This window comes from Papio anubis, chromosome 9 (assembly GCF_008728515.1).
Source record: "Papio anubis isolate 15944 chromosome 9, Panubis1.0, whole genome shotgun sequence".
Taxonomy (NCBI): domain Eukaryota; kingdom Metazoa; phylum Chordata; class Mammalia; order Primates; family Cercopithecidae; genus Papio; species Papio anubis.
Window position 1 is genome coordinate 50,934,250 of NC_044984.1, and position 15,614 is coordinate 50,949,863.

General features: G+C 46.9%; 1 protein-coding gene across 1 annotated transcript; it reads right to left on the reverse strand.

Annotated features, from left to right (window-relative positions):
- Positions 1-10,031: 10,031 nt before the first annotated feature.
- CNPY2 (canopy FGF signaling regulator 2) lies at positions 10,032-15,313 on the reverse strand. Its single transcript, XM_009180960.3, has 6 exons — positions 14,798-15,313; positions 14,113-14,225; positions 13,835-13,950; positions 10,811-11,014; positions 10,558-10,654; positions 10,032-10,195 (listed from the first exon to the last, which is right to left on the reverse strand). The coding sequence occupies exons 2-6, from the start codon at positions 14,198-14,200 to the stop codon at positions 10,152-10,154; spliced, it is 549 nt and encodes a 182-aa protein (XP_009179224.1). The 5' UTR covers positions 14,201-14,225; positions 14,798-15,313; the 3' UTR covers positions 10,032-10,151.
- Positions 15,314-15,614: the final 301 nt, after the last annotated feature.

The window sequence follows — 15,614 nt, forward strand, 5'->3', positions numbered from 1 at the left end:
AGTTAACTTCCCTCTTGGCTTTTCCCTTTGACCTTAACAAATTTGGGGTTATCTCTGAGGCGAATACTGAAGGAGACGCTCCAGGACTCGATCTTTGAAGGTCCTTGAAGCCAATTCCTTAATAAGCTATCATGGAAACTGATCATTGCCTGCTCCTCCTACCGCCTTGGCACGCTTTCTTGAGGAATGTCTTTGGTTAATGGCTTCATGGCCATGGAGGCGACATCATGTGGACAACAGGCTGTGATGCCAGAGTTAGTTGCTTGGTGGAGATCATTTGAGGTCAGCAGAGGCCACGACATTATAGATACTGACAGACCCCGATATGGGTAGAAAAGCAAAAGCAGGAGCCTGAATATCCAGTGCTTTGTGAGCTGTCAGTTCTATGTATAATGGCAGGAAATCCAAGTCTTAACAACTGCCCCCTTACTATGAAGGCTTACAAAGCCGGCCACAGTCTCTGGGTCATGGGCATTAGTCTCACTGCCACTCTGGTCATGTAACCCCACACAGCAGCCCACCCCACTTTAGACATACATTAGGAGCCGCAGACACCTTTTTTTTTTTTTTTTTTTTTTTGGAGACGAGTCTTGCTCTGTCGCCCAGGCTGGAGTGCAGTGGCGCGATCTTGGCTCACTGCAAGCTCCGCCTCCCGGGTTCACGCCATTCTCCTGCCTCAGCCTCCCGAGTAGCTGGGACTACAGGCGCCGGCCACCACACCCGGCTAATTTTTTGTATTTTTAGTAGAGACGGGGTTTCACCGTGTTAGCCAGGATGGTCTCGATCTCCTGACCTCGTGATGCACCCGCCTCAGCCTCCCAAAGTGCTGGAATTACATGCGTGAGCAACCGCACCCGGCCACCTGGCAATCTTCTATGCTCTCTCATCCTGTGCTCCCCAGAGACCATTACACGACCCTGAAGTGATATTCCGCACCACTTTCTAACTCCTCTGGGTAGACAAGGCTTCAGGACCTTTGTGCCTCCCCAAGCCTGTCGTAGTCATTGACCCAAGGGTAAAGGGGAACTGACCCAAGGACCAGGGCATCTTATCCACAAACCTCCAGCCCCAAGTGAACAACCTTTTTCTTTTTGAGACAGAGTCTCGCTCTGTAGCCCAGGCTGGAATGCAGTGGTACTATCTCAGCTCACTGCAACCTCTGCCTCACGGGTTCAAGGATTTTCCTGCCTCAGCCTCCCGAGTAGCTGGGATTATAGGCACCCGCCACCATGCCCAACTAATTTTTGTATTCTTAGTAGAGACGGGGTTTTGCCATGTTGGTCAGGCTGGTCTCGAAATCCTGACCTCAGGTGATCCACCCACCTCGGGCTCCCAAAGTACTGGGATTACAGGCATGAGCCACTGCGCCCAGCTGTGAATAGCCCTTTTGTCTCACCACATAGCAGTAACGAGGATCAGAGGTCTCAGTATCCATCTAAGCCAGGTTTAGATAGATCTCCTTTACAAAGAACCGAGTTTCTAGTTTAGACTTGAAAAAAGAGAAAGAAAACCGCTATTTTCTCTTCTTAATTTTCTTTATACCCAGCTTCACACCTAACAACCAATGCTTTTCTGGCCTGGGGATCAGATAGTTAGGTCTCAGGAAAAAACTTTAGGCAATGCTCCAGAGGAGCACTGACCTCAGCTACCTCCCTGGTGACTTCAAAGCTTCACTGATCAATATTTGCTCCCAATTTAGCATCTCATAAAGGATTTCCACATAACTCTAGAATAGTCTGAACTGGTTCCTTTTCTCTGGTTAATTATCCACAGAGACTAACCAGCAGACACAGGACTGAACTTCAGTGCCCCAGGATGAGACTACCAAAGGGATAATTTTTGGAGGCCACAGGAGGTCTTGGAGCTTTAGTGATTGGGTGGGGAAGAGCAATGCCCTAACCCTCTCAACACTGGGTCCCAGAGCCCTAGTACCATGGGGACTTTATGGACTTGTTTTGAAGTTGTCCAGTCCTGACATCGACTGCTGTAAGGGCAATTGGAAAGCACAGGATCAAAGGGGCTAACTGGCATCTTCCAGGAGCTGGCCTAGATTCCTTCTCAACACTGATGGGACCTGGGGAGATGGAGAGAATGTTAAGGAAGAAAGATTGTCATGAATAAAACAGCCAAGTGAGCCCTAGGTTCAAGTATAACTAAGTGCTTGGGAACTTGAAGGGGCAAGGGAGAGAAGGCTGAGAATTCAGGTTGTTGTGACCTTGGGAGGGCCTCTTTAAAATGTAGGGATGCAATAGCACCCCCTGGTGGCAAAGGACAAGTGGGCTAATAAAACATAAATTTAAACCCTTAAACTACACGGGTAAACCAAACTCCTGTATTTAATAGATAATAGCTAAAACTTAAACTGGAGGATCCCTTACTATCTGCAGATACTATGTAAATGTGGAACATGCAGTATCTTTTTTTTTTTTTTGGAGATGGAGTCTCATTCTGTCGCCCAGGCTGGAGTGCAGTGGTGTGATCTTGGCTCACTGCAACTTCCACCTCCCGGGGAGCGCACGCCACCACACCTGGCTAATTTTTTTTTTTTTTTCTATTTTAGTAGAGATGGGGTTTCACCATGTTGCCCAGGCTGCTCTCCAAAGTGCTAGGATTACAGGCGTGAGCCACTGTGCCTGGCCTGGAATGTGCATTATCTTAATCTTCACAACAACTCTAAGTTTCATAGTTTATTTTAAAAAAATAAAAAGAAGAGAAAACCAAGACTTAGATGAAGTATCCTACCCAGTGTCATAGCTTGTAATTGGTATAGCTATAAATTCAGACCAAGGTCAGCATTACTAAGCTGTATTTCTTTTTCTTTTCTTTTCTTTTTTTTTTTTTTGAGATGGAGTTTCACTCTGTCACCCAGGCTGGAGTGCAGTGGCACAATCTCAGCTCTCAGCTCACTGCAACCTCTGCCTCCCTGGTTCAAGTGATTCTCCTGCCTCAGCCTCCTGAGTAGCTGGGATTACAGGTGCGTGCCACCACGTTCAGCTAATTTTTGTATTTTTAGTAGAGACGAGGTTTCACCATGTTGGCCAGGTTGGTCACAGCACCTGGCCCTAAGCTGTATTTCTTCCATGATGATTGTGATTTTTTTTTTTTTTTTGAGAGAAGGTCTTGCTCTGTAACCCAGGCTGGAATGCAGTGGCATGATCGTCGCTCACTGCTGCCCGACTTCCTGGCCTCAAGCAATCCTCTCACCTCACTCTCCAAAGCAGCTGGGACTACAGGCACTTACCACCACACCTGGCTAATTTTTCCTATTTTTTTTTTTTTTGTAGGGACAGGGTCTTGCTATGTTGCCCAGGCTGGTCTTGAACTCCTAGGCTCAACTGATCCTCCTTCCTTGGTCTCCCAAAGTGTTGGGATTACAAGCATGAGCCACCACATCTGGCAATTGTGAACTATCAGCTGTAACTGTCAGGGATTTTTGAGTCATTGTCAACTGTCTCCTGGAAACATCAACTCACTGTGTTGCTATATTTAAAGATATTTCGGCCGGGCACGGTGGCTCACGCCTGTAATCCCAGAACTTTTGGGAGGCCAAGGCGGGTGGATCACAACGTCAGGAGATCGAGACCATCCTGACTAACACGGTGAAACCCCGTCTCTACTAAAAATACAAAAAATTAGCTGGGTGTGGTGGCGGGCGCCTGTAGTCCCAGCTACTCAGGAGGCTGAGGCAGGAGAATGGTGTGAACCCGGGAGGTGGAGCTTGCAGTGAGATGCGCTCCAGCCTGGGCAACAGAGCAAGACTCTGTCTCAAAAAAAAAAAAAAGATATTTAAGCCAAGCAAGGTGGAATGGGCCTGTAATTTCAGTTGCTAAAGAGGCTGAGGCAGGAGGATTGCTTGAGCCCAGGAGTTTGAGGCTATAGTGCCTAATGATCATGCCTGTGAATAGCCACTGTACTCCAGACTGGACAACATAGTGAGAGCTTGTCTTTAAAAAAATAAAGAAAAAAGATAAGGAACTATAGTCTTACTCATCTGTAAAGACTTTCACATCCATACATGAACTAGATAATAAATAGTGACCGACAGAATATATAAAGTTGGAGAGACAAACATTTAGCATTTGAAATGACCAGAAAGGGGGCTGGGTGTGGTTTCTCATGCCAGTAATCCCAGGAGTGGTAGTCTCAGCACTTTGGAAGGCCAAGGCAGAAGGATCACCTGAGACCAGGAATTCAAGACCACTCTGGGCAACAAGATGAAATTCCACCTCAACAAAAAATGTAAAAAGCCAGTTCAGGTGGTGTGCACCTATAGTCCCAGGTACTGGGACAGCTGAGGTTGGAGGATCAGTTGAGCTCAGGAGGTTGAGGCTACAGTGAGCCATGATCACTGCACTCCATGTACTCCATTCCAGCCTGGGCGACTGAGCAAGCTTGTCTCAAAACTACAGCCCAGGCGCGGTGGCTCACGCCTCTAATCCAGCATTTTGGAAGGCCGAGACAGGCGGATCACCTGAGGTCAGGAGTTTGAGACCAGCCTGGTCAACATGTTGAAACCCCGTTTCTACTAAAATTACAAAAATTAGGCCAGGCGCGGTGGCTCATGCCTGTAATCCCAGCACTTTGGGAGGCTGAGGTGGGCAAATCACCTGAGGTTGGGAGTTCAAGACCAGCCTTGACCAACATGGAGAAACCCCGTCTTTACTAAAAATACAAAATTAGCCGGGCGTGGTGGTGCATGCCTGTAATCCCAGCTACTTGGGAGGCTGAGGTAGGAGAATCGCATGAGCAGGGGAAGCAGAGGTTGCAGTGAGCTGAGATTGCATCACTGCACTCCAGCCTTGGCGACAGAGCGAGATTCCGTCTCAAACAACAGCAAAAACAAAAAATGACCAGAAAGGTAAAAGGGGTGTCTTATAAGGAATAGTCAGGAAAAATGGCTGAACAGAGGATATAATGCTTTTCCACTATAGATTACTAGAATCAGAGGGCATACATTCAAACTTGGAGACAGTTTTTCAAGCCATATTTAAAAAGTACTACTTTATACAGCCACTTGGAGACTCCACTACATAGAATGAGGTATAACAGAAAGACCACTGGACTAGGGATTAGAGGATCATTGGGGTTGAAGTCTTGGCTCCTCGCTGACTAGCGAGACACTTAAATCTCTCTGAGCTTAGTTTCTTCATCTATAAAATAGGAATAACATCTATTTCTTAGAGTTATAAAGATTAAAGCAGGCAAGGTGGCTCACATTTGTAATCCTGGCACTTTGGAAGGCCAAGAGGACCACTAGAGCCCAGTAGTTTGAGACTGGCCTGGGCAAAACAGCAAGACCCTATCTCTACAAAACATTTTTTAAGTTAGTTGGGCCTGGTGACACGTGCCTGTAGTCCCAGCTACTCAGGAGGCTGAGGTGGGAGGATTGCTGGAGCCTGGGAAGTGGAGGTTGCAGTGAGCCATAATCTCACAACTGTACTCCAGCCTGGACAACAGAGCAAAACCCTGTCTCAAAAAAAAAAAAAAGAGTGTGTATGTGCTTGTTATACAAGTATTCAACATATATTATTTCCCTTCCCCATGCTGTTTATTCCTATTTATTTATGACAGTCTGGCTCTGTCACCCAGGCTGTGGAGTGCAGTGGCAAGATCTCAGCTCATGGCAACCTCCTGGGCCCAAGCCACCCTCCCACCTCAGCCTCCTGAGTGGCTGGGACTGCAGGTGTGCCCTGCCTGGTTAATTTTTGTATTTTTTGTAGAGATGGGGCTTCTCCATGTTGCCCAGGCTGGTCTCAAACTCCTAAGCTCAAGTGATCTGCTGCCTCAGCCTCTGAAACTGCTGGGATTACAGGCGTGAACCACTGCACCTGCCCCGTCCTATATTTAAAGGAATATTGTACCTATGAATCATTTTTAAGTTAAAAAATTCTGTAAAACTTTTTTTTTTTTGGCCAGGCAGTGGCTCATGCCTGTAATCCCAGCATTTCGGGAGGCCAAAGTGAGTTGATCATTTCAGATCAGGAGTTCAAGACCAGTGTGGCCAACATGGTGAAACCCCACCTCTACTAAAAATACAAAAATTAGCTGGGCATGGTGGTGGGCGCCTATAGTCCCAGTTACTTGGGAGGCTGAGGCAGGAGAATCACTTGAACCCGGGAGGTGGAGGTTGCAATGAGTCGAGATCATGCCACGTCACTTTTTTTGTTTCTTTTTTTTTTGAGACAGGGTCTTGCTCTGTCACCCAGGCTGAAGTGCAGTGGCGAGATCATGACTCACTGCAATCTCGACCTCCCTAGCTCAAGCAGTCCTCCCACCTTAGTCTACTGAGTAGACAGGACTGCCTGCCACTATACCCAGCTAATTTTTTTGCATAGACAGGGTCCTATGTTGCCCAGGGTGGTCTCAAACTCCTGGGCTCAAATGATCCTCCTGCCTCAGCCTCCCAAAGTGTTGGGATTATAGGTGTGAGCTGCTGCATCTGGCCTAAACTTTTTTTTGAGTCTCACTTTATTGCCCAGGCTGAAGTGCAGTGGCGCAATCTTCACTGCAACCTCTGCCTCCCTAGTAGCTGGGACTACGGGCGCATGGCACTACACCTGGCTAATTTTTGTGTTTTGGTAGAGATGGGTTTCTGGCATGTTGGCCAGGCTTGGTCTTGAACTCCTGGCCTCAACTGATCCGTCTGCCTCGGCCTCCCCAAGTGCTGGGATTACAGGCATGAGCCACTGCGCCCAGCCCTAAAACTTATTTCTAAAGGACTAAATTTTCACATAATAAACTTTCCTATTATATCTGTACCTCATTTAACACTGTCTTCGGAAGTGTTTATTAACATCTAACATTTTACTGATAAATTAAGAAGGCATCTGAAGCTTAATCAGATTTACAAGGTTAAGAGTATATGCTCTACCAAATACTGGGCTATAATAATTTATTATAATGAACCTCCAGAGGGTTCAGATAAATTCATGGATTCCTTGTGATATGAATTAAAACATGTGCAAAGCTGGGCATGGTGGTGCTTGCCTGTAATCCTAGAAATTCAGGAGGCCAAGGCAGGAAGATTGCTTGAAGCCAGGAGTTAGAGGCTGCAATGAGTTATGATCATGCCATTTCACTCCAGCCTGAGCAACAGAGCAAGACCCCTGTCTTGCTAAGATAATAATAATAATAATAATAAAATAAGAGGTTTGCAAAGTGTATCTTCCTGCCAGGCACGGTGACTCACGCCTGTAATCCCAACACTTTGGGAGGCTTAGGTGGGCGGATTACTTGAAGCCAGGAGTTTGAGACCAGCCTGGCCAACATGGTGAAACACCACTGTCTCTACAAAAAACTCAAAAATTAGCTAGGCATGATGGCACATGCCTGTAATCCCAGCTACTTAGGAGGCTGAGTCAGGAGAATCGCTTGAACCGGGAGGCGGAGGTTGCAGTAAGCCAAGATTGCACCACTGTACTTTAGTCTGGGCAACAGAGCGAGACTCTGCCTCAGGAAAAAATAAAAAAAATGTAAAAACCCACAAAGTGTATCCTTAATCAAGCCTAGAAGGTAACATCCACCCTTTCCTATATAGGACATACCCTTGTGTACCAATGACAACGTCTCTCCAGCTGGAGAGTTCTTAACAGCTGTACTTTGACAAACCAGTAAGGTGCATCACAAGTAACTTGTTACTGATTAACATTAAATGTATTTATTTAAAACTATGAATAATTTGTTTTCTAAATTAAAACTGTTTTAAGTTTCCAGAAGAGTACTCTCTTTATTGTATTTGAGACAGAGTCTCACTCTGTTGCCCAGGCTAGAGTGCAGTAGTACAATCACAGCTCAGTGCAGCCTCAGCCTCCTGGGTTCGAGATCTTGCCACCTTGGCCTCCAGAGTCACTGGGACCACAGGTGCACACAATTATGCCGGCTAATTTTTGTATTTTTTGTAGAGATGGGGTCTCATTATATTGCCTAGGCCAGTCTCAAACTCCTGGACTCAAGCGATCCTCCCACCTTGGCCTCCCTAAGTGTTGGGATTATGGGCATGAGCCACCGCACTCGGCTTGAAGAGTACTCTCATTTATACTTCTGATAAGCTTTCTGATGGAAGAGAAAGGAATTTTTAGGTACGAAGCAGGAAATGGACAGAACCTTGGGTATACTTTCAGGGGCATGAAAAAATGTAATTATTACTTATATGTATAATAGAAGAAAAAAATAAGGTTTATAATAGTTGGTTTGGAAAACTAGAGAGAACACAGCATTTCTTATGGCTGATGGGAGAAGATGGAATTAACACCAGGTTGATATTAGTTGACAACAAATATCAGAGTGCTTGCTCTGTGCTCTAGTTAATGTGTCAGATTTCATAGAGATTTTTGGTACAAGAAAGCTTTGTGGAATATATGCATTCTATGTGTCAGGCTTAGTGCAAGGTATTATTAGAAAAAAAAGACTTAAAATAGAAACTATAGCTATATTAGATCAGATTGACACTTGGGAAAGATAGCTTATAGACCCAGTTTTGCCATTAAATACAGAACTTCATGAAGTTCTGTGGCTTTTCTGGCCCTCAGCTTCTTCATCTATAAAATGGGCAGAGGTGAACCAGACAACCTCTAAGGTTCCTTTAGATTCTAAAATTTTTAAAACCTTTGAAATGTTTATTCAGGTCTTCTCTCCTTGAGGTGTTCCTGGGAGATATTCCATTTGAAACCCTGAGACAACCACACCTCAGGATCAGGGTATTTAAGAATTTTCCACTAGGCGCGGTGGCTCACACCTGTAATCCCAGCACTTGGGGAGGCTGAGGTGGGTGACCACGAGGTCAGGAGATCGAGACCATCCTGGCTAACATGGTGAAACCCCGCCTCTACTGAAAATACAAAAAAATTAGCTGGTGCGGGCCAGGCACGGTGGCTCAAGCCTGTAATCCCAGCACTTTGGGAGGCCAAGGCAGGTGGATCACGACATCAGGAGATTGAGACCATCCTGGCTAACACGGTGAAACCCCGTCTCTACTAAAAATACAAAAAATTGGCTGGATGTGGTGGTAGGTGCCTATAGTCCGAGCTACTCAGGAGGCTGAGGCAGGAGAATGGCGTGAACCCAGGAGGTGAAGCTTGCAGTGAGCCGAGATCACGCCACTGCACTCCAGCCTGGGCGACAGAGCGAGACTCGGTCTCACAAAAAAAAAAAATTAGCTGGTGCGGTGGCGGGTGCCTATAGTCCCAGCTACTCGGGAGGCTGAGTCAGGATAATGGTGTGAACCTGGGAGGTGGAGCTTGCAGTGAGCCGAGATTGCGCCACTGCATGCCAGCCTAGGCGATAGAGCAGGACTCTGTCTTAGAAAAAAAAAAAAGGAAAAGAAAAAAAGAAGTTTCCAAAAGAAGGTATCTTTTAGGTTTTTCATCCCTATGCCCCAGTCTAGAATCTCTACACACAGAAGTGTGGACAGACTTATAGTCTAGATTGACAATGGCTAGTGATAGAGATAAGAAAGATATACTTTATTATTGCCACTGGCATCGAATTTAAAAGCTTAGGCTGGCAAGCAAGGCCTCTCATTAAACAATATTCCTTACCTCGTCTGTCCCTATCCGAAAAAGCCCTTACTTTTCAGCTGAGTTGGTCACATCCATTTTCCCCTTCCTGTCTCTGTTCTTGCTGGTCCCTCCATCTGGATGGGGAGGGAAGGAAGAATAATGCATGTCCATTATTTCCTTCAAGACCAAGCTCTGTCTTACTTTATGTTTCAACAGCCATGAACACAAAGGATTTCTAGAATTCTACACTACCATACACTTATATTCCCCTGCTTCCTCATGGAGGTTCCTCTCTTCTCCAAAATTAGACCTTAAAGACATGACTGACTTCAGCACTGACTGAAAGCTTATCTAGTTTATGAGTGGAATGGAATCTCAAAAGATAGAAAAATTAAAGGTTCAGGCCTCTCCTACCTTTATCCTGTGTCAATCCCAAAACTCTTCTTTCTCCTCCATTATCTTTCCTGTCTATAACTCCTTATCTTCAAGCTTAATGTAAGGGCAATTCCGGGCATGAAAAGACAACACAGTTTATACTTTTGGTTTCATATTTTTTCAGTTCATTTCAGTAAAAACATAATATATAAAAGGCATTGCCACCATTTTCCCCTCCTGGGGGTGATCCATCAAGCCAGTGTGGGCTGCTCCAGTGGTTCATAGCTCATCATGCGATATGTGCAGGGCATGGTCACAAAGATCTGCAAATGGCAAACAATTTAAAGGAAAATGCCACTCTCATATTGATATGTGCCAGTATTGAGAAAATTTCCCAGACCAAGCTGACACAAACACACACCAACCACCATTCTGCAGAATATATGCTTATAAATGATAAAACATCCCCACTGCCCTCTCACCTGTATCTCAGGGTCAAGGGGACACAAATTCTGAAAGCTGACAGAAAATGGGTAGGAACACCCCAAGTCTCTAAGCCAAGGGAAACGGAAGATAGCTCTTGAGCTAATACCAGAGGTTTCTGGGATGGGGGTGTATGGGTGAGTTAGGGAATATCAGGTTCCACAGAGCTACTAGAACAGGAGATAAAGTGGGGGCAGCTTACCTGTTCGCTTACTGCAAAGTTTGTCTTTAACATTGTCAGCCTCTCGGGAAAAGAATTCAATGAGTTCATCCTCGTATTCCTCCACAATGCTCTCACACTGCCAACCCAAGGGAGAAATGGGTGACACAGGGCAATAAAAGGCCTCTTGCCTTCACTTCCAAAGAGGAGGACAAGGATATCAGCCTAACTTTCTAATTGGTTCTCCAACAACCCCTTAATGTCCAAGAACCAGCTACTGATTCCCATAGCTCACCGCAAACTTGAGGGTGCCACTGATATCTGAGTCAATTCGGATGCCTTGTAGGTCCAGTTCATTGGATTCTCCATTCCGGCCCACTACACGTACATAGTTCTTGCGATGGGTGGAAGGATCAATCTGTTCCCCATACTCCTTCATCCGGTCACATATCTCCTCCAGCAGCTCTGTGAGGTGGGCCTCTGAGCGGGCATAAGGCACCTAGAAATGTCCTCAGCCTTGGGTCACTCTCTTCTACCTCTGTACATTAGTAATTTATATCCTTACTTTTCTTTCCAAATCTAGCTCTAACAACCTATTCTAAAAAGCTTTCCCTAATTGATTTTAATTTTTAATTAGGTTTTTTTTTTTTTTTTTTTTTCCCTGAGATGGGGTTTTGCTCTTGTTTCCCAGGCTAGAGCACAATGTTGCAATCTTGGCTCACTGCAACCTCCGCCTCCTGGGTTCAAGTGATTCTCCTGCCTCAGCCTCCTGAGTAACTGGGATTACAGACATGCACCACTACACCCAGCTAACTTTTGTATTTTTAGTAGAGATGGGGTTTCTCCATGTTGGTCAGGCTGGTTTCAAACTCCAGACCTCAGGTGATCTGCCCGCTTCAGCATCCCAAAGTGCTGGGATTATAGATGTGAGCCACTGTGCCCGGCCTAGTGTGGTTTTTAATTAGTACAGTTTACTTGATAGTTTCAAAGTACTTTTTTTTTTTTTTTTTTGAGACAGGCCTCACTGCATTGCCCAGGCTAGAGTGCAGTGGTGTGATGACTGAGGCTCACTACAGCTTGGATTTCCCAGGCTCAGGTGATCCTCCCACCTCAGCCTCTCACAGGTGCGCACCACCAGGCTCAGCTACTTTTTTGTATTTTTTTTGTAGAGAGTTTTGCCATGTTGCCCAGGCTGGTCTCGAACTCCTGCACTCAAGTGATCTGCCTGCCTCAGTCTCCCAGAGTGCTGGGATTACAGGTATGAGCCACTGTACTTGGCAGTAGTTTCAAATATATGATTTGATTTTACCTCATTGTACAATTCTTTTTTTTTTTTAGAGATGGAGTTTCACTCTTGTTGCCCAGGCTGGAGTGCAATGGTGCAATCTTGGCTCACTGCAACCTCCACCTCCCGGGTTCAAGTGATTTCTCCTGCCTCAGCCTCCCGAGTAGTTGGGATTACAGGCATGTGCCACCACGCCCAGCTAATTTTGTATTTTTAGTAGAGACGGGGTTTCTCCATGTTGGTCAGGCTGGTCTCAAACTCCTGACTTCAGGTAATCCACCCACCTCGGCCTCCCAAAGTGCTGGGATTACAGGCATGAGCCACCGTGCCCGGCACTTCATTGTACAATTCTAAGAAACAAGACAGTTAACATTAGCTCCAAGTTATAAACAGAATTTTTTGATTAACCCTGATCAACTTATACTTTTAATTTCTATAGATGAAGACAATTTTTTTTTTTTTAAATTATACTTTAAGTTCTGGGATACATGTGCAGAACGTGCAGGTTTGTTACCTAGGTATACATGTGCCATGGTGGTTTGCTGCACCTATCAACCTGTCATCTACATTAGGTATTTCTCCTAATGCTATCCCTCCCCTAGCCCCCCACACCCCAACAGGACCTGATGTGTGATGTTCCCCTCCCTGTGTCCATGTGTTCTCATTAATATATATATATTTTTGGCCAGGCACGGTGGCTCACGCCTGTAATCCCAGCACTTTGGGAGGCCGAGGAGGGTGGATCACCTGAGGTCAGGAGTTTGAGACCATCCTGACCAACATGGAAAAACCCTGTCTCTACTAAAAGTACAAAATTAGCCAGGCATGGTGGTACGTGCCTGTAATCCCAGCTACTTGGGAGGCTGAGGCAGGAGAAACGCTTGAATCCGGGAAGCAGAGGTTGCAGTGAGCCAAGATCGTGTCATTGCACTCTATCCTGGGCAACAAGAGCGAAACTCTGACTCAAAAATAATAATAATTTTTTAAAATTGAGACTAATATCCTCAGTAAGCACAGTATTAAAGAGGTAGTGTAGGCTCTGTGGACAACAGCTATTAAGGTACCATAATTTTTTTTTTTTCCCAAGACAGAGTTTTGCTCTTGTCAACCAGAATGGAGTGCAGAGGGGTGTTCCTGGCTCACTGCAACCTCCGCCTCCTGGGTTCAATTGATTCTCCTGCCTCAGCCTCCCGAGTAGCTGGGACTATAGGCATGTGCCACCGCGCCTGGCTAATTTTTTGTATTTTTAGTAGAGATGAAGTTTCACCATGTTGGCCAGGCTGGTCTCAAACTTCTAACCTCAGGTGATCTGCCTGGCTCAGTCTCCCAAAGTGCTGGGTTTTGTTTTTTTTTTTGAGACAGAGTTTTGCTGTGTTTTCCAGGTTGGAGTGCAGTGGCATGATCATGGCTTACTACAGCCTTGACCTCTTGAGCTTAAGTGATCCTCTAGGCTCAAGTGATCCTCCCACCTCAGCCTTCCAAGTAGCGGTCACTACAGGCACATGCCACCATGCACTGCTAACTTTTGCATTTCTTTGTAGAGATGGTGTTTTGCCATGATGCCCAGGCTAGCACCATAATCTTAACATTGCCTTATATATTACTTATTAGATACACCTTTGTGTACATGTGTGTTGTTTTCGACTAAAATTTCCTAATTATGATAAAACCTTTTATTCTTATTTTTCATTTTTTATTTTTAGCTCTGATTCAGATTTTGAATGGACGTTTGTATGTATACCACAGTGCTACAGTAAAAACGAGTCATGTGGATGTGGAAAAGGGGGCTGATCAGGACTCCCTGTTTGCTAACAAATTCTACAGCAGAAACAAAGTATTAAGGTTTGGAGCCAGGAAGCAAGTGCATGGGGAATAAGCCTGCAGCCTCTTCCAAATGAGACAGGGCCAAATCTTTTAGATATCTCTCTGAGTCTATTTTCTTCATTTCTATTAAATTAAGGTCCTTTTTAAGCAGTCGAATTGTCATCCAAAGCCAGAGTGAGCTACTTTGTTTGGGGGAACAGTAACAGTTACCTCCACCACTGACTGGCTGCCATCTGGATTGATCCGGAAAGATCCCATCTGAATAGTCTTCTTGGGGTCCACCTGGGCAATTTCCCATTCTAGTTCATCCACCAGAGCCCTGCACGCTGGTGGAAGAGGAGAGAATGGGAGCAGGGGAGAGGGTGGGGGTAGGGTGTGAGGAGAATGGGATCAACCCAGGATTTCCATTCCTCCTTCTCCCAGGCCTTGGATCTCATGCCCTCCCAAGGCTCTGCTTCCTCCACTTCTTTTTCCTGTTGTGCCTTTACCTCCACAGTGGAGATCCTGGCTCCTCCGAGCCCAGGCGGTTCCCAGCAGGGCCCCCAGAAGCAGGGCCAGCCAACCCCAGCCTTTCATCTTTAGCGTAATGGGGTCGCTCCACCTGGGTATGTGTGGGAATAAAACAAGTGTGAGAAGCCGACTCCATTTTTCCCTGACCCCCCCACTCCTCACCCCAGGGCTTTCAAAGGCTTCACTGTGACTCTGGCTCTACTTTCCAGGAAATGGCCGGGACACAAAGGGGCTTCTCTGTTCCAGCGCTTGAGGGCTCTGATTCCCCCAGGGCGGTAGGTGGGAGCGCAAGCTCAGGACTTGGGGCTCAGTCCCAGACTCTACGTGGAAAGGTGAGGCCCTAGGTGTTGGTACTTTAGCACTGCATGTCTAGGGTTCACGGGGCTTTGTGGCAGCTACAGGAGGTAAGTTGGCGATTACGCGAGGACTACAGGCACTAGGGAACTGCCAGCAGGGAGCCCTCAGTCAGGCCAGGAGGCCAGCATTCAATAATTAGGGCCCATTTGGATCCCGCACCGAAGATTCCTGCGTCCCCATCTCCAGCCCGTAAGCTGATTATCCGTACGGACCTCAGCCCCCTTTCTAAGGACTCCGCCATTGCTTTCGCTCCAGTCCATCCCCAACCCTCAGCGCCCAGCGCCTCGCCGCTCGCATCCGTCCCACCTCTGCTCCCAGGGCCGCTGCCGTGGCCCAAGCGCTGGAAGACCGCTGGACTCTCACTTTGGCCCCAGTGGCTCCCGAAACTACAGCTGGCTGCGGGGAGCAGGGCTGTCCGGAATCCTCCAGAGCGCTTCGCCGCTTGCCACACACGGGGTGTCCCGGCGACCGCCTGACCCAGCTCCCGTGGCGCTAACTGGTACCTAAGCGGGGCTCGAGCGTGCTGCGGTGCGAGCCCCAATCAGACACCAACCCCAAACCCGCCCCTCCAAACTCTCGCGCGAACAGGCAGCTTGGGAGAGGCTCCTGGATAGCAAGGACCCCGGTCAATCGCTGAAGGACCCAGACTTGCGTGGCGAACAGCTCCACGTGACCTCCAGGGGTCAGCCGTAGAATAGGAGTGGCCTTAAGAGACGACAGAGGCCGGGTGTACTGTATGGGAGCGGCTAGTCGTGCGCGTGAGCCAACTCAGGTGGGCTAGGACCTTCAAAACGGTGCTCTGCAGGCCAGCGAGCAGCCCAGGTTTCAATACACAGGAAACTACATCTCCCAGGAAGCACCACAGCACCAGACCCATCTTTGTGAGCAACTACAGGTCTCAAGCTATCCTGGGACCTGTAGTTTGTCGGCTTACACAATTAACGGGGAAACCGTACTGTACATCTTCAGTCTGACGTAGGGTACTGGGCAGCTACAGCAAAGACCCAGCATTGCCCAGAAAAGGCATAATTATACCTTTTTTTTCCTTTTGTTGAGACGGAGTCTCGCCCTATCGCCGAGGCTGGCGTACAGTGGCGTAATCTTGGCGCACTGCACCCTCCGC

Bases quoted from the DNA above. Each gene is read 5' to 3' on its own strand.
- CNPY2 (XM_009180960.3), bottom strand. From the start codon at position 14,200: ATGAAAGGCTGGGGTTGGCTGGCCCTGCTTCTGGGGGCCCTGCTGGGA. The intron at 13,951-14,112 runs GTAAAGGCACAA...CTCTTCCACCAG, and splicing joins CCAGGATCTCCACTGTGGAG to CGTGCAGGGCTCTGGTGGAT. The intron at 10,196-10,557 runs GTAAGCTGCCCC...TGCCATTTGCAG, and splicing joins ACTTTGCAGTAAGCGAACAG to ATCTTTGTGACCATGCCCTG.